The sequence below is a fragment of the Coloeus monedula genome, assembly GCF_965178545.1.
Source record: "Coloeus monedula genome assembly, chromosome: 7".
Lineage (NCBI taxonomy): Eukaryota > Metazoa > Chordata > Aves > Passeriformes > Corvidae > Coloeus > Coloeus monedula.
Genome location: NC_138787.1, coordinates 244,780 through 265,885, shown reverse-complemented (window position 1 = coordinate 265,885; position 21,106 = coordinate 244,780). Strand labels below are relative to the sequence as shown.

General features: G+C 46.5%; 1 protein-coding gene across 1 annotated transcript; it reads right to left on the bottom strand.

Annotated features, from left to right (window-relative positions):
- Positions 1-202: 202 nt before the first annotated feature.
- MCM3AP (minichromosome maintenance complex component 3 associated protein) lies at positions 203-20,943 on the bottom strand (the record flags this gene model as incomplete). The annotated part of the gene is made up of 28 exons (XM_082285070.1): positions 203-1,680; positions 1,794-1,944; positions 2,579-2,773; positions 3,392-3,521; positions 4,006-4,263; positions 4,382-4,772; positions 5,570-5,667; positions 5,996-6,254; positions 6,676-6,829; positions 7,230-7,364; positions 8,088-8,156; positions 8,457-8,654; positions 9,058-9,210; positions 9,361-9,474; positions 10,136-10,267; positions 11,100-11,200; positions 11,841-12,031; positions 12,845-13,089; positions 13,550-13,710; positions 14,290-14,452; positions 14,640-14,908; positions 15,123-15,320; positions 15,706-15,845; positions 16,810-17,006; positions 17,767-17,914; positions 19,152-19,230; positions 19,865-20,088; positions 20,172-20,943. 28 exons carry the CDS (start codon positions 20,941-20,943, stop codon positions 1,522-1,524), a joined length of 5,484 nt encoding a protein of 1,827 aa, XP_082141196.1. The 3' UTR covers positions 203-1,521.
- Positions 20,944-21,106: the final 163 nt, after the last annotated feature.

The following is a 21,106-nucleotide window of genomic DNA, read 5'->3' as shown; positions in this document are numbered from 1 at the left end:
CACCCTCGTCGAGATTTTGCTGCTGCCCTGGGTCCCCCATCCACAGGTAAACTATATGGGGGGGCCGGGAGAGAGACCAGCGCCCCCCTGCACTGATACCCCAGAACGCCCCCGGGTAAAAGACAGCAGCCACCCCCCTCCTCGAAAGCATCCCATATCATGAGCTTTTACAGACGAACAAGGCACCTTTCAAGCCACTAAAAATTTTATTGAATACAAAACACAATTTACAGCAAATTATATGAGCCACACGCCCAAAGCTCTGTTAGGTTTTGACAGCTGGATTCCAGGTAAACTGAGAACATCAAAAGCAGGACACAGGTTTCCCTTCACATGGAACCAGTTAAACTCAACAAAACTCAGCCCAACAAAAGCATGTGGAGCAGGAACAGCCTCAAAGCACACACTTTCCAATTTAAATTTATTTCAACTTAGCATTAAGCTACTATTGCTATTTGGGTTTAAGAGAAATAATACAAATGAAATGTTACTTTAGAAAACTGTAAAATTACTTTTTTGTAAGGCAATCAACAGTTTCAGACTACTGAGGATTTCAGCCGGGGTTGGGCACACAAGATAATCAGTTTAGTGCAGTAATTTATATTCCACCAGGCAGAAGGCTCTGTTTGAGAAAAATTGGCTGATTTTGTAAGAAAAATTAAAAGATTAGCTGTTATAGGAATACTGCAGACATGAAGTACATCTTCATATTATTTACTGGGAATTAAACTAAAACCAAATGCCTTCAACTTCCAAAGGCTTTTAAATGCTGGAGAATGCAGGCAATCTGCTCTTCCAAAAAAAAAAAGGAAAATTGTTTCTCTATAGCTGTTTACTGAAGACTACTGTTTTCCAGCATGACATGGAATCTGTGGAATAAACACCTCACACCCATTTTTAATGCTGAAAACATTGAATAAAATAGAACTTGGGCCCAGAAGAACAAAAATTCTTCTGGATGTGCACTGAGCAACAGGAAGTATAAACAACAACATGGCCAAATGCTGCTCCAACTTGAGAATCATAGTTTTGACATTCCTGGGAACAGAATAGGAACTTTAAACCACAGTGCTGCTGCAAGGCAGTTCCTGCATGAAGGAAGCACAGACTGAGACAACATTTCAGGGACTGTCTGTGGAGAGCAATTGGTCCAGTGCTCCCACAGACCCATGCTACCCTACAGCTGAACCTGATAAAGCTGAGTTTGCCCACAATGCTGTGGAGAGCTGGGAGAAACAAAAAACACCACTGCCCTTTAAGGCCTTCCAAGAAAAAGCATTTGACTCGTCTCCGTGCCTGTGGAGCAGAAAAGGAGGGAGTCCCAGACCATCCATGACACGGGGCTGCATTGGCCCTGTGCAATGCAGCCATGTGAGAAGGGCCAAGGGCCCAGGCCCCACAGCTGCTCCATGTTCTCATCCCAGGAGAACACCTGCTTGTTCTGGAACGTGCCCCAGGAGTGCACCTGTTCAATCACCTGGACATGGATTTCTTTCCTGAATCTCCGTGTCTCAGCTCGGCTCAAATGTCCACCATGTCCACCAGAGCAGAGAGGTGGAGCTCGGAGGCAGCCTCAGCCTCCTCAGTGGCTCTGAGGAGCTGCTGCAAGTGTCTGAGTCTGTCTGACAACGCAGGGCTTCGCTCCAGTTCCGGAACCATGTGTCCCTCCTGACCCCCAGCCTGGGCAGAAAGAGATGAGACTCAGACTTTCTCCCAAGGTAATTTCCACTACGGGTTTTGCAGCTACTGCACTCCTCAGAGCTTTAGTTTAGCTCAGAACCACCTTCTCTTACCTCTTGAGCAGCTGACATGGGAGTCTTCACCAAGGGGCAGGTGGCAGCTGGGGTGGAGAGCAGAGACTGGGGGAGGTAGAGAGGAAGACCCAAGAGATCCCCAAGGGGCTCCATGTCCTCAGCTAGGTATCGCTGCAGCTGTTCTTCAAACCTGGATGGGAAGGGCAAGAGCACCAGTCAGATGGCAGCCTGGATTTGTCCCTGTAACCGATGTGTTACACTTAGAGGGGTGTTTTGGGTTCAGAAGCATCTGATCTCCACAGCCATATTCAAACAGTCTGATGCACCCCACTGCAACTATCGAAATCCATCACAGAAGAATGCGGTACAGAAAGGAGCCACACAGACTGAAGAGACTCAACTTATGGGAAGGCAGAAGAGACAAAAACCTCTTGGACTAACCTCAAAAGCTTTAGTACTTCACCTTTGTGATCTGCATTGCTATGACCTGACATCCCAGAGAGGACTTTGTAGACATTTGTGACACTGGGGGACACACAGACCACTGTACACACTGTACTGCTTCAGTTCTGGTGGTGTGACTGACCATAGAGTTTCCAAACACTGCCAACAGCTCCAAGAACTTCTACCATCCTGGACTGTTCCCATGACACACAGAGGAGGTAATAGGGAACTGCACTTTTGTGCTAGATGAAATCAGATGGAACTCGAGACAGTCTGGGCTCTTTTCTAGCACAGTTTAACTTCCTATTCCATACAAGTTACAAATTGTTTACAACCCTGGGCTGGAGCTGCAAGGAAAAGATGCTGCTCTGGGAACTTACCTCTTGTTTTCTATTTTTTCCCGTTTCAACTGTGCCAACGGACACTCCTGGGCCAAGGATGTGTCTCTGAATTCATCTGTGCTGGGAATGCTCACTTTCTGACCTGGCAGCATGCTCATGCCGGAGCCATATGGACCCGGCACCATGGAGATGCCGTAGGGTTTCTTAAAAGACTTGGGAGATTTTAGGTTTGACCTGAAGGGCGCAGGAAAAAAAACAACAAGCAAAACCACATGAATTGGTATGTGTTGGTTTTTCCCTATTAGCTTGAAGCTTGGAAATAGCAGGGAGTGAGAAGTGATCATTTGGAGAAATAATGCCCGTGTGCCAGGGTCCAACACACCACCACCTGTGCATGGGATTAGAGAGGAACTAATCTGACAAGAGCACAGGATTCACCCCAAACATCACTCACTACAAAGCAGAGCTGCAGCTAAACTTACAAGAGGGAAAAGAGTGGCTAGGGAAGTGAGCTAGATTTGACATCTCAAATACTTTATTGCCACACAGCTCTAAGGCATCCTTCCCCCTCAACCTATCTCGCATTTTCTCAGACTCACACTATTTTCCCTCCATGCTTTGCACAACTCCAAAGCCTCAGCAGCAGGTATTTTTGGCAGAAGTTAATTTCTCCACTTAGACACTTTCAGCACTCCCCAAGCAATCCTTTCTCTGAGAGCTGAGTAACCCTGTACAAATAAAATCTGCTTACTACCCTGTTTCAGCTTGTACATCATTTTAGGGGAGATGTACGCAAGCAGGTTCTGGGAAGATGCCAAGTGCTGGTTTTCAGCACCGTGCAGGCTCCCTCACCTCTCGTGGCCTTGCCGGATCTCCTCCTGTGTCCTCAGCCTGGCTTGATCCCACGAGAAAGGCACAGTGTAGTTCTTTAAATGCTCCTTGAAGAAGTACACACGAATCTGACCGTCTTTACTTACTGCTTCTGTGAATAAACCCAAGCCCAACGTTTATCATATGCACAGGTTCTCTCCTTCAGAAGAGAAGCTCAGTATTAAAAGGCCAACTTGGGAGAAAAGCGATTGTTCACTTTCAAACAGGTTTCAAACACAGTCTGGGACAAACTTCATTAATCAATGAAAGTGATAATTAACTGTGGCAGCTTGCCCTCCATGCTCACATGGCTTCTGAGGGGTAACTCTTGGCCTTTGCTTAATGCAAACCCTCTCCCACTGGGAGGGCAGGGCTGAAAGACTTTGACCAGAGCCACGTTTGCAGTCACAGGATCAAGTCAAGCCACAACCAATACTAAATACACACTCCAGAGAGAAGACACGTGCAGAACACAGCAAGACCACAGCTGCCTCCCTGCTACACATCACGTGCTGCTGTATGTAAAGGCACCGCTGGCAACATATTAAATACCATCACAAAAGAAGCATCATCCATGCTGCAGGAGGACACGATACCTGGAGCAATAGGCAGTTTGGGTGGTTTCCAGTCTCTCAGTTTATGATCAATACAGACTGCCAAGATATAATCCCAAGGAATCTCATCAACAGAAGGTCCATCTTCATCAGAGTTGCCAGTTGTTCTGGTTTTCCAGTTTTGGTAAGTTTTGCTCAGCAGATTCTCCACCTGAGACTGGATCAGTGGTTGAGTGTGGGAAGAACTTGCAATCTGTGAGACATACTGAAAAATCATGTGGCAAACAGGACGCCAGGGAGCTGTGGAACAAAAAAGCCCAAATTAAGTTGCAAGAATTTGTGACAGAACCTACACTGCACAGGCACATCTTGGAGAACAACGTGCTGCCAAGAAGATACTGGAGTGTGAAGTACCTACCACGTAAAGGAGGCAGATCTAGGTATGGGATCTGGAAGGACAGCACAGCCTTCTTCAGCCAGGCCAGGTGATCTGGCATGTTCCACTGCAGGTGGGGCAACACCTTGTTACCCCCAGCTTCTGAAAACTCTGTGACAGGCCAAGACAAGTCACAAAGGTGCTCTGAGGATGCCACATCTGACAGGAACTGCAGCACGCTGTTGTAGAGCTCTATGATGACCCCAGGCTCCTGGGGTGGCAGCCCAGCTAAACGCCTCTCCTTCCAGTCGTGGTAGAAACGCTTGCCAAATTCTCCATCAATCCCATCCTCAATGTACTCTTGAAGGGTCTGGCTGCAGAGCTCAAGGGAGGCAGGACACTGGGATACCAGCCAGCCCACAGCTGCAGAGACCTACGACACACAAAAGAGGGAGGGTTGGAAACTGCTCTGCAATGATCGGGACACAAAGGATTCAATCCTGCAACCCTAAGTTTGAATAACACTCTCCAAGAGAATATGCAGCAAAAGGCCAATAAATCAGGTATCATCATACCAATATTTGCAACAGTAATTCTCCAGCTAGGTGGCCACAAACTGAATTTCCACACAGCAGGCTCAGGAACAGACAAAAAAGAGGCTGTTCACATGAGGTATAGGTATGCAGTGGAATTCCCTGCTGCAGGATGCTGGGGTTGTTGAAAACTTATCCAAGAAAAATTGGACAGATTCACAGAAATCAGCGCAGGGTGACTATACCATGTCTGATCATGGCAGTCCTTGAAGTGCAGACCTAAGTTGTGAAGGTTTGTGGGGGAGCATCACTCTGGGCTTGTCAGGGAGAGATCTGTACAATCTTCTTTGTGTACAGAACACGAGAGGATAGAGGCATCTCAGTCCCATCCACCAAGATGGGGTAACTCTGGGTAATCTCACAGCAGCCAGAAGAGCTACAAAGGGTCCTCTGCATTTTAGGTCTAAGAGCTTAAGGATAAAAAGGTTTACCCACCATCAGCACTACTCTGTTGAGCAGTAAGACAGGCAGGGCTGACAAGAGTGGGTTTAGGTAATCCATGAATTTTGGTCTCAGTGCAGTTTTCAGTATTACATTAAATTGGGGTTTTTTGTAGCAAATGGCACTGATCTCTGGTCAGTGAAAATACAAAAGTCACAAATAATGGAAAGTAATTCCTGCATCTTGCTGTTCCTACCTTTCTGGTGCCTTCTAAGTCATTGACAGAGCCTGGGAGCTCTACAATGGTGTAGTCTGAAATAAGCTGGGCTGAAATCAAGTCCTGGAGCATCAAACCTTGAAAAGTAAGAAAACTCATCATGTCCACAGAGAAAGAACGCAAGTCCTTGGACCACGTGCTCTGCATTGCATTCACTGCATAGCTGCTCCCCTCCATCTCTCCCACAGGCTCTCAGGATCAAATACTGTGTGTGAAGGAAAACTGGAAGCCAAAACTGGTGAGCTCTTAAGGCCTCAAGATTTTTAGGGAAGCTCTGGGAAGTGCTGTACTTCACAGCTTCTCCCTTTACTGGATGATGTAATGAGAGGCTGCACCAGCCACAACACTTCTACTTGGGGCAGCCCTAAACATTCATACTTTCAAGACACAAAAATAATTACGTACCATCTTCTACTTCTTTCTCCATGGCCTCCTCTTCCTGACTGGGGACTAGAACCACCAAGGGAACTATGGGGTGGAAAGGTTTGGCCTGAAGCAGCTGTTTCAGCTGCAGCAAAGCTGAAAGCCAGTAAACATCATCTTCTGCAACGTCTTCACTCCTAACTCGGGGGGGCAGGAGAAGAACAAGGCCACCGGTCCCAAGCAAGTCCTTCTGTGTCTCAGCCATATCAAGCTCTGAGTCAGAGAGCGCACCATGTGCCACCTAGACAGGCAACAAAGATGCCAACAGTGAAGTAGCTAAACAAAGCTATTTTCACACCAAAATCTGCAGTTTATTGTCACTGCCATTCAGCTTTCATATCCTTTTCCAGGAGCTCTACACAGCCTAAGATGACAAGCTGTTGTCAGGGCAACATGGATGTGTCTGATAGATGAGCTGAGCAGAGAGTGCCCTTCAGCACCTGCTCTGGGACCAGGAATTGATGATTCAGGTTCTGCTACTGCAGGTATTTCTCAGCTGATTGAAACCAAAGAAAAAAAAATCCATCTTTTTTCAGACCTTTTCAACAACCCTATCCCTCCCAGTATCATCTCCGTCCATCTGACAGGACACAATATCCACTGGAAAAGAGCCCACCCTACTCTTATGGCCTCTTAGGTATCATGAAATTGTTCTCACCTACCTTTATGCACACACTGACTTGAATGCTTCTGCTGCCCTGCATGACATGAGAACTAAATAACGTCAGTGTTTGAATTTTGTCGTCTGTATGTGAAGCATTTTTCTCACAGATTTTGTCTCCCATAAACTTGGCTTTCAACCAATCCATCAGTATCCTAGCAAACAAAAAGGAGGGCTTTGGGGGGTTTTGTTGTCAAAACTGGCATTTTTAGGGTTTTACTATCAGCACCTCTAAGATACCACAGTCTATCATAATTTTATATATTTAGGTTATGATAAATAGCCCTAACAAATAGCTATAAATTTTCATGAAGTTATAATCTATCAAGGTTTTGTTTTCAGTATGAGCAAAAGGAATTAAACAACGTTAGAAAATACAGATCACTGTAATAAATTACAGCTATATTGTTTAGAGTGCTCTGGAGGAAAAAAAACAAGCTGGAAATTTGACATGGTACAGGCAAAATTACATCAAGGACTGTGTACTACTGATCTTCTTCTACCTAAATAAAAGAAGTTTGAGAAAGGGACCCAGCAGTCAACTCTTCAACCTACCTATTGGGATCATCCTTGGAATATTCCTCATCACTGGGCAAAACCAAGAGTGCCTTCCAAAAAACGTGTTCTTGTTGAACTGGAATATGTTCTGTGATTAACGAGACGAGATCCAGGGGAGTCCAAGCTAAATCACTTAAAGAGAGACAAAAAAAAATGGTGAAAAGATCCACCCCAGGGCTCCTTCCCACCTGAGGAATGTCTGCCTTGCACTGAACAAGTTACAATACTGCAAGTAGCGACTGTTCAGTTAATTCTTTAGATCTGTTGCTCATCCTTCAGGAACTGCAGCTGCTAAATCTGATACATGAGCCTTACTCTGGGAATTTCAGGAGCACATGTGTACTGCTTTACTTCCACACTGATCCAACACATGCCCAGGCCACTGGAGAGCATGAGAAGCCATGGGAAGCCAGACCTCCTGCTGCACTTCAAACATCTCAATCAGTATTTTCCTGCCACAAGCCAGGTCACTGATAGGTCACTTACTCCTCTCCCCCCATAGCCCATCCGAGACCCCATCCCACCCAGGTACAGAATCACACCCCATAGTACCCATCAGATCCTTAAAATTACACCAGGGAGGATCATCTGGCCCAACACTTCCACTAATTTAGTGGAAGGTGTCCTTGCCCATGGTGGGGGGTTGAACAAAATGATCTTTAAGGTCCTTTTCAACCCAAACTGTCCTATGGTTCTATGACTTTCCTGTTCCCTTTATTCCAAAATACTCCCGGGAGCAAGGCTGCAAGTGGACATTCAGGCATGGTTAGCCATACCTTTTGGCCATTTCTGCTATCCCTGGCACGTCTGTTGCAGCTTGCTTCTTAAGAAAACAAGAACCAAACCCCAGCCTACCTTACCAACTGCTGGTAGAAGTGCTGAACTTTAATTTCATGCACTGTCTTGTTTCTCAGCCAGTTCAATCTGAAAACAAAATATTCTTGGCTGTATTTTTTGGTGTAAAACAGGTACTTTAAACAAATATAAGAAACACTGAGGCCCGGGAAGTATTACAGAGGCTTCAGAAAGTTGCTGTTAATAGAAGAATTTATTTGGATTTTCAGTCTTGGTCATGGCATTTGTGGAGAAAGTCTTTTGGGGGCTATTTAAGAACAAACAGTTCTGCAAACCCACCAACATTCACAATGGAAGAATTTTTGGTAACTTATCTTCCTAAAATCAACCAGATTGCCAACTGATGCCACTGGAAGTATCCTTACTTACCTCATGCAAGAGATTCCCAACTTTCCTCCATTCCCCAGGTTTACAAATCTCTTGCACAAGTTCTCCATGGCTATAGGCCACTCTGCACTGGGGGACAGTGCTTTCAGCTGATGTTTGGAATCCAAGCCACAGGGAGCAGCTGGAAATGCCCTCATCTGACGTTTCAACTTCGTCCGAGCTGCCACTGCTTCCCTCCACCTTTGGAAGAGAACAGATAAATAGGTCACATTCACGAACTCTTCTGCAGACCTTTGTCATCAGGTATTTGTACAATGGACACCACAACAACCACAACACACTGAGCAGGTGTCCAGGAAAACCACTGATCAACAGAAAGAATACAAGGATAAACTATTACAAGTTTCTAGGCAGAATGAAGCTGGAATCTCTACCAAGCTCATTACCTGACTACAACAAGGTGTGGTTCCCTGCCCACATACAGTAATTTAGCAGATGCTGGTACTAAGACTGTAAGGTCTACCCTTACCATGGAGGTAAGGTCTCAAATAGAACACAACCAGACAGCTGTAGTTCCATCTCTGTTAACTGCTCCATGCCAGTGCTCCCAAGAGAAGCAGCTAGTCCCAGGGTGGTGACTCACCGTTTTAAGTACTTGCAGAAACACTGGAGCTCCTGAAGGGTTTCCTTGGCAATCTGGAAAATCTCATCCTCCAGAAAGAGCTCCATGAAGTGGCCACACACTTCTTCTGAACACCGGGCAATCCGGGCTTGCCGGTCTCTTTCTGAGGCACATCTGGTTCCAAATAAAACAAACCAAGATTCTGCTGAGGTGAAGACCTCCAGCAAATGCCAATTCAATTGGCTGAGATGCAAACAGGGAAGTCCATCACATTTAGGAAACCTTTGGGAAAGCAAACACCAGCATGCAGCACATTGTACACACCTTAACTCATTGGTTGAAGCTTCTTTAACACATTCCTTTATTACTTCTTCCATTAATTCCATACCCACCAACTGGCTCAACTGCTTTATTAACTCTTCTCTTTCCTGCTTTTGCCTGGAAGGACAGAGAAAAGATTTACACAAGTGAAAAAATTTACACTGGCAAACCTGCTGCTTAGCTACACAAGCACCACACGCAGCGTCAGCTAATTCACCTAAAATTGATATCCCAGTATCTGGTTTCTAAATATACAACTTTGCATGGAGCCAGGTTTCCCTCAAAACCACGGATGACCATGGGGTTCCTTAAGCAACCTGGTCTAGTAAGTGGCATCCCTGCCCATGGCTAGGATGGAACTACATGATCTTTATGGTCCTTTCCAAACCAAACCATTCTAGGATTCTATTTATTCTTACCCCAATAAGCTACAAACAAGTAGCTCGCTCAGAAGGAAAAGTTCCTGCATGCAGCAGGGCCAGGATGCATGTCCCTTTCTGGAAGCTCTGGATAAATAACAGTTCCTAAAATTCCCACCCACCATTTTCACAATGGCTCTGAGGCTGCCAAAATGCTAACTAGCAGATCACCTGAGAATGCAGAGGGGAACCCTGCCTCCACAGTCCCAGGGGAGTTTGAGGTGAGACTGTTCTGCTCCTGTGGCAGAAAGACACGGGGCTTGAGCAGAGGCACAAGGACTCAGGTTGGCACCTGCTGTCCTTATGTTGTCCAGGGTGTACCCAGCCCACCCTGCCCCACAGCAAAAGCCGTGCCTCACCTCTCCTCCTCCACTCTGCGCTGTTCCTCCTGGACACGCTGCCTTTCCACACTGACCACGTTTCCAGCCACTTCTCTGAGGATCTCCCCCATCACTTCAGTCACGAGTTCCTCCACGGTGGCCTCTGAGGCGCTGTGCAGAAACAGCAAATCTCTTCTCAAAGCCAGGTTTTCATGCAAAGCCCCAAGTCTATGCTTTTCTCAGCCACACCTTGCTCTTTGTGGTGGGCTGATTCCAGCCATTAGCCAAGCACCCACACTGATGCTGGCTCACTCCCCTCCCCACACTGGGACAGGGAAGAAAGTAGGAAGAAAAAAGGAAAACTCATGGATGGAAATAAATAAACTGTAATGCAGAAAGGGAACACCCCCACTCCCCCATCAAGCAAAATAAATGTAGCCCAGTCATCGCTTCGCACAGGAAGAGCAGTGCCCAGAGGGTATTCAGCTAATGTCCACCCTGAAAGCCACAGATCTCCCAACTTCTTCCTCTAACCCAGTTTTACTGCTGACCATGACATCACATGGAATGGACTTTAGTCAGTCTGGGCCAGCTGTCCCCATTCAGCAATTATCAAACACTGGTGGAACAACAATTGTTTGGGTCACATCCCACATCTACGACTCTACCAACTGCCCTGGAGAGGAAATGTTTATGAGAATCAGAGAAGGAGCCAGATCTGGACTTGCTCCTCTTGTCCCCCTTTGGGCACCTTCCCTTCCATGACAGAGGTTTCTTGCCAGACAAAGCTTCCAGAAGTTTGGGTCAGCCTCCCCTTAGGCTAGAGCTGGGATGTGACAGACATCTGAAGGAAGGTCTGCTTTCCCTTCCACTGCATCAGTAACATGGTCTCCACCACAGACCTGGCAGTGCTTAGTTTTACCATCTTCACACACGGTGCTGCTACGGCAAGGGGCAGCTGTGGTGACAGACTCCAGGAGAACCAGCAATAAATGCTCTTTACCAGATGGCAGCAGCCACATAAGCTGCTCCTGCTCTGCCCACTTCTCTGCACTCTCCTTTGAGGACGTCATGCACCAGCCCGTCCACCACTTCGACGATGTCCTGCAAGACAGCAGAGGAAGCAGCTGAACCAAGGTGCAGTCCTTCTCAGGATGGAACTGGGAGTAAACTGGGAGTAAGGCTCTCCAGCCTTGCTTAATTGACTGTAATTCACAGCATCATCTGTATTTCTGCTTACAAACTGAGCCAACTTGACCCAACACAACAGCCTGCAAACTTCAGACTATTTAGACTATCTAAAAGGTTAGTAACAGCCCAGAAACAAAAGCAGATTTTTGTACTAAATACGGGCAAGTCAATTTAGGAAATCATAACTAAGGAGAGAGACTCCTATTTTTTTACTTTAGACTTCCATTCTAGCTGATTTAATTCCAAATGATCAGGTCTAACCTTCACTGACATTTACCATTATCTAGGTAGAATATGGCAACTGTACTGTACAAAGCAATGAGACACCGAGACTGGTTCAGCATCAGCACACAAAAACTTGTGTGGGAGGGAGAAAAACAGCACAGGTACATGGGGTACACATTCAAGACCCAGCATTCATGGTCACATACCCACAAGAAGAAACTTGGTCATGTCTCATCTGACATACATGCACATTCCAGAAAAATGAAATACCCTTAGAACTTGGTTACCTTTATTATATTTCACAGATCTTTCCCAAATATTTCCCTACCATGTCCGAGTAGCCAGGCTGAGGCTTTGAAGGGGGAGGCTCAGGCTGTGCAGCAGGCTGGGAAATGGGCTGTGCAGGAGGCAGGACTGGCACCAGCTGACGAGGCAACAGTGAGGGCAGAAGATGAGCTGGGGGCTGTACTCTTACTGCTGTAGCATCTAAATCCACACCTCTGCTTTCCACTCTTCCTTCTTGAGAGGGGAGAGGAGAAAAATTCAGGAAACCAGATCAGTCACAAACAGAAGCAGATCTTTTCTTCAAAAAGCTGGCTTGTGTGAAAAAACTCGGGAGGTCACAAAATAAATCTGTAACAGCAGCATGTTGCCTTAAAGTTAAAAATATATCATAGAAACTATTTTATATTTATAAATGTTTTATACAAAACAATCAAAAATTTAATTGCACATTATCCCCAATAGCAAGCACATATATTTCCAAAAAAGCAACTGTTTTAAGGCAGGCACATCTGGCACCTACACGCACTATCTGTACTTCCAGCAAGGACAGAAAAGCACACATTCAGCTAACCTGAAAACTGACATGTTTATACACACAGTGCAACAAACAGCTGCAAATAAAAACATGCAAACTGCAAAGGGAAGTTGGCTTTCTGAAGTAGTCAAACATTTGTTATTTCACTTATGTTGGCAAAATTTGGATCAATAGTGTATTTCCTGAATTGGGAAATACATTTTAATAATCAGGTTGTTCTTGGCTTTTACAGATACATAAATACACCTGAGCAACCTGGTCTAGTGGAAGGTGCCTCTGCCATGTCAAGGGTGCTGGAAGTAGATGAGCTTTAAGGTCCCTTCCAACTCAAACCATTCTGTGACTCTCTTATGACTTAAATTGTAATCCTTTCATTACATCTAAATTTCCATGCCATTTCAATGTCTGAGCCAAGAACAGTTCCTGCTCCGTACATTAAACCTGCTCACAGAACTGACTCAGCAGTGTGTTCTGAGCAGTAGCTAAAAAACCTAAATGAGGTTTGCTCTCACCTGGTGCTTCCCCGCTGGGTTTTTGGCTACTGCCAGCCTGATCCACAGAGGTGCTTCCACCAATGTACTTGTTCTGCCCGTTGAAGCTGGACACGGGTACATGGTGGGGCACTGGGGGCAAGGGCCCCCCATTCACAACCTCCCCAACAGAGACAGTGAGCTTCTGGCTGACAAACGGGGATTTACGTGGTTTGGGTAATCCATCTGGCTCCAGGAAAGCCGAGCGATTCAGCTCCACGTAACCCCTGCGGGAAAGTGAAAGTAACAACCAGGAGTACATCCTCAAAGCTCCAGTAACCTACGGGCTTTCACTTCTGAAACGTATTGTTTCTGAATGCTGACAGGAATAGACCACTAACTGGCATCCTCAAGGGGATTTTTCCTTCTCCAGTTCCTCGACGTTCCAAGTTTGGATGAACATTCCTTACAATGTATGGATTTCCATGGCAAACATCTGTGAACTGCTGTTCTCCAACATCCTCTAGCAGCCGGTTTGCACCGTTCAGCTTCATGCCACCCTACAGGCATCACTACAATGCCAGTTTCCCAAGAAGCAGAACTGTATCCTTCTTTCCTACAGAGACCCCATCCCTTGTTCTTGGCCTGTTCTTTCTCTGGATCCAACCTTCAGGAGCAGCTCCCCCACATTACCCCTTTGCATGGCATCAGGCTAACCCTCCCAGGCATCATTTTCCTCACACTTACCCATCTGATACACTCAGCCCATAGTAACTTATAAAATCAGTTGCCTCCTCACAGTCTTTGAACAGCAGCATGCGGACCAGGTGGTCCAAGGGGAACACTGTACTTCTCTGGGTGCTCACAGTGTAGGCAATATTGAGGGATTTGAGACCATCCTTACGAATCTGGGGGAAAAGAAAAGGTCACGTAACTACTAGGAAAGAGCCCAAAATGTACTATAAAGTGTACAATAAACATGAAAATCGTGTTTAAATCCACCAGTACTTTGTCATCAAGTATACACACAAACAATTATTTCGATTTAACTTTCTTTCTAAATTCTATGCGCTTGCTTTCTAGTTTCTGTTCCTCTTTCATGATATTTGTTCCGAGCATATCCCTTTGTGATTCTTGCACAGAAAAAACACCTTGCAATGGCTTCTGAAACAACAGGCTCATATTTGCTTTGCAAGATTCTCAGGACTTCCCAATTATTTTTCAGGGAAACATGTATTCTCTGCTTCCCAATTATTTTTCAGGGAAACGTATTTGTACACAATTACAAGAAAAAAAAAAGCATTTCCGTATTTGCCTTTCATATCACAGCAGAAAGCTCCTGATAAATTTTTAACACTTCTGAAGAAGCAGTAACAATATTATTTTTAAGGCTCAATATCTACTAAGTTTTCTGCTGATTTTCCCCCAAATCCCAGACTGTCTTACTCATTAACACTTTAAAAAATATCCATCTGTCTTTTCCTCACCTGGTTGAAATAACAGTGTAAGAGGCAGGCATTCAGATAGGAAGCTGCTTGCACAAGCTTGAAAAACCTCACAAAATTGTTGCTGTTTAATGCAGCAAAAGCTTGAACTGCAAATCTAACTTCAGGCGAGTTTCTAACCTCTGGATGAAACTGCTGAACTTCTCTGTGGGAACAAAAGACAGCGACAAACCTTTTGCTTCAATATTGAACAATCACAATTCAACAGCACAGAAATTAAAATTTAACAGCACAGAATTAAAATCAGGAGCATTACAATTTGTCTGGATTTAATTCTAAACTCAATTCTTCCCAGAGGCAAAGAGAGAAAACAAGTGATGTCTTGTTCCCACCTGAGAATATCACCCTTGTTGAGATTCAGCAAGACATTATAACCTCGGAACTCTGCTTCACTCTTGCAGTAAATCCCCTTGTTAGCCAAGTCCTGATACATCTCCTTCAAGCTCTGCAGGCATTTAGTCATGTTCTCATTGTTGATTTTGGCATCAAAGGAGGACATGGGCTCTTCACACAAGTGGTGAGCACAGTGGATGTGAAAGCGAGTGCACTTCTCAATCAAAGACACCATCAGCGGGTTGCAGAGGTGTTGCTGGGTTATGTCCTAACAGAATGATAAAGAGTTCATTACATGTCTTTTTAAACTAGTGGAAGAGCACAGTCACCTGGCAGTACCTCTGGAAAACCCATTTCACTGTGCTTTGAGTCACTCTGCAATTCAAAACGTTTCAACAACTATTGCTTTTTGCTTCCCTTTTTTACAGCATGATGGGATCTTTTGCTTTTTATCACCAAACATCTCCATCCACAGTGCTTACCTTTCTTATTCCACGCGTTCTGTTCCAGACGAAGTCATACCATTCTCTGTAGTTTCCTTCTCCTTGATCCATAATGTTTGTCACTAAATAGTCCATGGTCATGCTCAGCACCTCAGAGGGTCTCAGTTCATGGGGCAAAGGTTCCTCCTGATCTGCTGAAGACCTGCTATATTCCTTGATTGCTGCTGCATGATCCACCTGCAAGAGGTGAGAAAAAGAATCAAAATCCGAGAAGTATGTACGACTTTGCAGCAGTAGATTTCATCCCACCTATGCCTTTAACTTCAGTAAGGAGCATACTGAAGCATTGACTTAGTCTCCAACTCATAACCTTCAAGATGATATATGGTTACAAATAATTACATATAATAATGTAATTATAGCTTTGAAACTATAGTTCTAATTAACTACATAAAAGACATGACAGAGTGAAAAAGCAATTCTTGTTTTCCAATGGGGAATTGGAAGGTAATAATGAAACAGCCTACAGAATTTCTGCACCAGAATTAACCCTGTAATCAGCTAAACAATACTGACAGCTCCAATGAGCATCAGGCATACTGATATCCTGGGAATCTCATACCTTGTCAGATCCTAGAAGCAATTCAAAGATGCTGAGCTGGTTTCTTGTCTCCCTCATGTAACGCTCCTTTTCAGGACACATGTCTGGGCAAGTGCCAACAACAGTTTTTGCTTTGCCAAGATCAGTCCTTTTTATTCGAGCTACAAAAAAAAGAAAGAAATAAAGAAAGAAAGAGTTGAACAAACACAAAGCATCTCTTGGGTTTTGGTTTTTTTGCTTCACGATAAGCTATTACACTGATGTGCCAAAACATCCCTGAGCATGTACGGCTGTACCCAAACCTTGATACAGTCAGAAATGAACAAGGACGGGGTTCTCCCCGCTCTGAGGCCTGTCCAGGGATTGCACATTTTGAGAGTTTTGCTGAAAAGACTGAAGCTTTTAAAAGATACCCAGCAATTTCAAAATTCTGCATTAAGTGGACAAGAAGTCTGTCAATATTAAAAATAAGTTCTTAAATTAGAAGTAGGATCAGTTTTGAAACTGCAAGGACAGCTTGGAAGGCATTACAACGAGCACTGTGAAACAAAAGGACATTTTCGGAAATAATTCTCACCTGTACAATAGTTTGAATTTGGACAGATACTAGAGGGACTGGCACAGGTTGCTCAGAGAAGCTGTGGCTGCCCCACTCCTGCAAGTGTCCAAGGCCAGGTTGGACGGGGCTTGGAGCAACCTGGGATACTGGAGGGTGTCCCTGCCCATGGCAGAGGGTGGGAGTGGATGGGCTTTAAGGTCCCTTCCAACTCAAACAATTCTGTGGTTCTATGAAATGCAGTTCATTCATTCATAAGGCTTTGGGTAACTTTCTTTAAAGAATCTGTAAAGGTGCAGATCTCCCTACATGCCCTCTTCACAGAAGATGAACATTCTGCCCTTCCCTCTACACAAGAAATTGCATGTGCAATAAGTAAAACAGATTTGTGTGTCTTACAAGAAAAAATACAAAAAGTAATATACCAGGAGAGTATTTTACAGACTGTTCCACATTAAACGCTCCTTTAAGAGTGTTTAAGTGTTTTAACAGCTTTGCCACAAAACCCGAACACTTACTTCTTTCCAGCAGAGAAGCAGATGTTACACTCATTAACTTGAGTTAATTACCTTGTCGCATGATTTTGTCCCTCTGGTCCAAGAGCCTGTATCTCTCTTCAGGTGTCTCAGCCACCAATCCCACCAGATTACTGAGGGACAACAGTGAAGCTCCCAAGCCCTCTGAGCTCTGCCCTTCAGAACTGGAATCAAACAGCTCGGCTTCAAACTGCAGCGCCTTTCGAAGGCCAGGCTTCTTTGCTGGAGAACTAAAACCAGAAAAGGTATTACTGAAAGGGTCTTAGAGGGGACAGAAATGGACGGCTCTTGTAGCATTTTGCATCACTATGGCACAGCAGTTTGTACTTTTAAGCTAGGAACCAGCTTGCTGGTGCAGAGATAAAACCAACATGCTTTCTATAGCAACAGAGATTATAAAAAAATTTTACAGGCCCCAGATACAAACATAATTTTTAAATCAAGGAACATTGACTCATTCTCAACATATGACTAATTTTATAATTATGTATACATATCAAATGACTTTTGTCAGACTAGACACACCATTGAGGTATGACAAAGATCAACCTTGCCACTTCTGTGACTGCCACAAACCAGGAAGACTGTTCACTTGAAATGAGACAATGATCCAAACTACTCCAAAAAGGAGACTGTCATTCCACAGAACTCTAATTGCCTCCAAAGGAAACTGATTGCTTGAGAAGCTCATTGAATCACGACCACAGACAGTGTCATTACTGCTCAGTCCCAGCTGGGCTCTGCAGTGTTTGTTCACTTCCCTCATGCCTCACGCATGCTTTCATGAACAAAATCCAAAGTAGAAGACCCTAATAAGCCACTAAGAGTATCCTTCTGACAAGGTGTGAGAGCTGTGTGCTTCTAATTCAGACAAACCAGAAAAGAAGGTAAGCACCCTCCCTGAAGAGGGCATGACTATTTGGCACACAGTGATCACCATTCTTCTCCAAGCTTTTCCTGCCAGGTGGATTCCCAGAGGAGAGGACATACCTTCTCCCAGGCATGACACTGCTGGCAGAGGATCTTATTAAAGGTTTTCTAAGAGGGGAATGCTGATAGCTTTGCTCTTCACTGCTTTGCCTTCCATCATCTTCACCTGCTTTCTTCTCCTTGGATGAAAATTCTCTTTTTGCTGGACCTGAAATGACACGTAAACATGAAACCAAGTACCTGCCAAGCAATTTAAGCAACAGCTCTTTCTTGACCTCTTTCTTGGGGTTGGTGGTGAAAACTAAGACTCCAAGTCTTGTACATGCATGTAAAACCTCCACAACAGCTTGCACTAGGACCTGTATCAAGTTTCCAGCACTTGCTATCAAGATCATTGCTCTATAAAGAGTAAGTTTTTTTCAAGAAAATATCACTTAGCAGTAACAGTAATTATCAGTAAATGAAGTCTGATCCTCAACTGAATCAAAGTTCTCTCAGGTATGGGATATGAATCCACTTCACCTGCATAAATCACAATTCCCAGTGCTCTTACTGAAAATATTTATTTCACATACCCAATCTTAAGACTCAGGTCAGCATGAGTTAACACTTGCAGGAAGGGAGAACTTCTTCTCCCAACAACAACTTTTCCATCAACTGGATTTCTTAAACCCTCCCAGCATAGTTATTTCAGAATGCTGCCACACGTGCTGCCACAGACATAACACCACGATAAAATGACACAGGCAAAGAGGCAGCCCTAGAGCTGCTGCTTCAAGATGTTAATTCTCGGGGAGACAACTCTGCAGCTGTTTGTTTTCTGGAAGGCAAGGCTGTAGCTGGTCAAAGCTGAGGTGAAATATTCATCTGCTGGCAGCTGAAGTGCACCCCCAGGCTAGGATCTCACAGGCAGACACACTGCACTCATGGAGCTAAAAAACGGGAAGCACTTGACATTATAAGTATTGCCCTGGGTAGTGAACAATCTCCTCTTGCCCTAATCCCAAGCACAGTCTGGAATCCAGGAATCTGGAATCTAAACTCTGTAGGTTGTTCTCTTTTTTGGTTCAAACAGTGTCTAACTGTTGATACGCAGAACAGCAACGTCAGCAGACACTGCAGAGGTTCTCAGGACACTTTCCTTAGGTTGGTTCTCAGAACCTTTTCCCGAAAGCTGGAAGCTCACATCCCAGTCCATGATCTGAGGCAGCAGCAAGGCATTTCAGACTGGGTTTTCCTACATCTCCAAAGAACATCCTACTTCTGGACAGAAGCACAAAGTTGAACATCACCATATTGCTGTTGTGTGACTGCTTTAAGGATTCAACCGTGATATCTCCTACTACGGAAATAATTTAGGTATCATTCTCAGCACAACAGGGATAAAAAAGAGCAGCTGGCACACTATTTATACAACACCCCGTAGTCTGGAAACACAGACTTACTTGTTTTCTTCTTTTGCCAAAATGTTACTATGTCTTTGTGCAATTCTTTCGCTTTTTTTCTGGCAAGAACTGCAGAGGCCTGAAAGAAAACAAAAGCAGAGCACGGAAACCTATTGGCATCACAACACTGAAACCCACAGTGCAGTTTTTGCCAGAGAAACATTTACCGATTCCCAAAAAATTCTGGTTGCTGTATTTTAACATCACTTAAGACCTACATGCAATCAGCTGAACTGGTCTCCACAAAAAATACTGCTTTTCTACAATCAGGAGTGTAGTTTTCATCAGTGCTGGACCCACCCCAAGCACTCAGATTTAAATCTTTCTTCATGGGATCAGAGACTGGTTTGGGCTGGAAGGGACCAGAAAGACCATCCAGCTACATCCCCCTGCCATGGGCAGGGACACCTTCCACTATCCCAGGCTGCTCCAAGCCCCGTCCAACCTGGCCTTGAACACTTCCAGAGATGGGGGAGCCCCAGCTTCTCTGGGCAACCTGTGCCAGGGCCTCATCACCTTCAAACAATTTCTTCCTAACTCCTCTTTTAGTTTATACTGTTTCCCTTTGCCCTCTCCCAATCGGTCCCTGTAAAAAGCTGCTTTCTCTCTTTACTGTAAGCCCCCCCTTTAGACACTGGAAGGGGCTCTAAGGGATCCCTGGAGACTTCTCCAGGCTGAACACACCCAAGAGTAATGCCACTTCTGATACTCACGTGATCAAAAAAGTGGAGAACAGCCATTTTTTTATTACGCCTGGTCATGATCCGACGAACTTTTACGAACTGGCCAAAGTGTTTTTCCAGTATGGTCCTGTCGTTGAGGTAGTCAGGGATGTTCTTGCACTGGATGGCCGTCAGCTCGGCGGCAGGCAGGCCCCCCAGACCCTCCGTGCTCTCGCTGCCGCGGCTCCGGCGAGCAGGGGCGGCGGGGGCCGCATCTGTGACGAGAAGGAACATGACAGCAGTCAGCAACCACGGAGAAACCCGGGCGGCCGGGCTGCCCCACCAGACCCCCGCCCACCTTCGCGGGCGGGCTCCCGGGCCTCGGCCGGCGGCGGCTCCTCGGCGGGTCCCCGCTCAGCCTCGGGGCCGTCCCCGCGCTCCCGCTGCTCGCGGGCCTGGCTGCGCAGCAGATCCTCCAGCGTGCGGCCGAACAGGATCCCGCCGCGGGGCCGGCTCAGCACCACCGCCCGCTTCTCCGGCGGCGCTGCCGCCCGCCCGCCCGCCGCCGCCCGCCGCGGCGAGCGCTCCCGCTCCTCCTTCCGCTTCAGCCCCTTGGACGGCGCCTCCCCCGGATCCTCCGGCAGCGCCCGCGGGCCTCTCTCCTCCGGCCGCCCCAAAGCGGCGGCGGGACGCGAGAACGAGAAAGGCTCCCGCGCCACCGCCGCCTCGGGGCCCGTCTCAGATGCGAAGCCGAAGGGCGACGAGAAAGCAAAGGCAGCGGGAGCAGCCGGGCCCTTCTCCGTCTCGCCGCCGGACACCGGTTTGAAGGCGGCGGCGCTCTCGGGCGCCTTGAAGCGGAACTCGGGAGCTGCGAAGGCACCGCCGCCGCCGCCACCCAACGCTTCGACGGAGGTCGGGAAGCCGCCCAGGCTGGTGGGCGGCCTGAAGCTGAATCCCGCGTTTCCCGCCGGGGCCGGCGCCTGGCCCAGCGCGTAGGGCGGCGCGAAGGTGGCGGCGGGCGCGAAGGGGAGGCCGGCGGGGCCGCCGCCCTGGCCGAACACGGCGGGCTGCCCGAAGCGCAGCGGCGGCGGGAAGGAGGGCGGGCCGCGGAACGGTCCCCGCGCCGACATCGCTGCAGCCACGGCAGCGGCCTCGGACCGCCGGGAGGAGCGGGATCCGCATGCGCGGGAGGGAGAGGTCCCAGCCATGGGGCGGAGTCCAGTGGGGAAGTGGGCGGGGCTACGGCGGCGGCAGGACCGTAGGGGCGGGGAGAGAGGTGGGACCTGCGCTGCG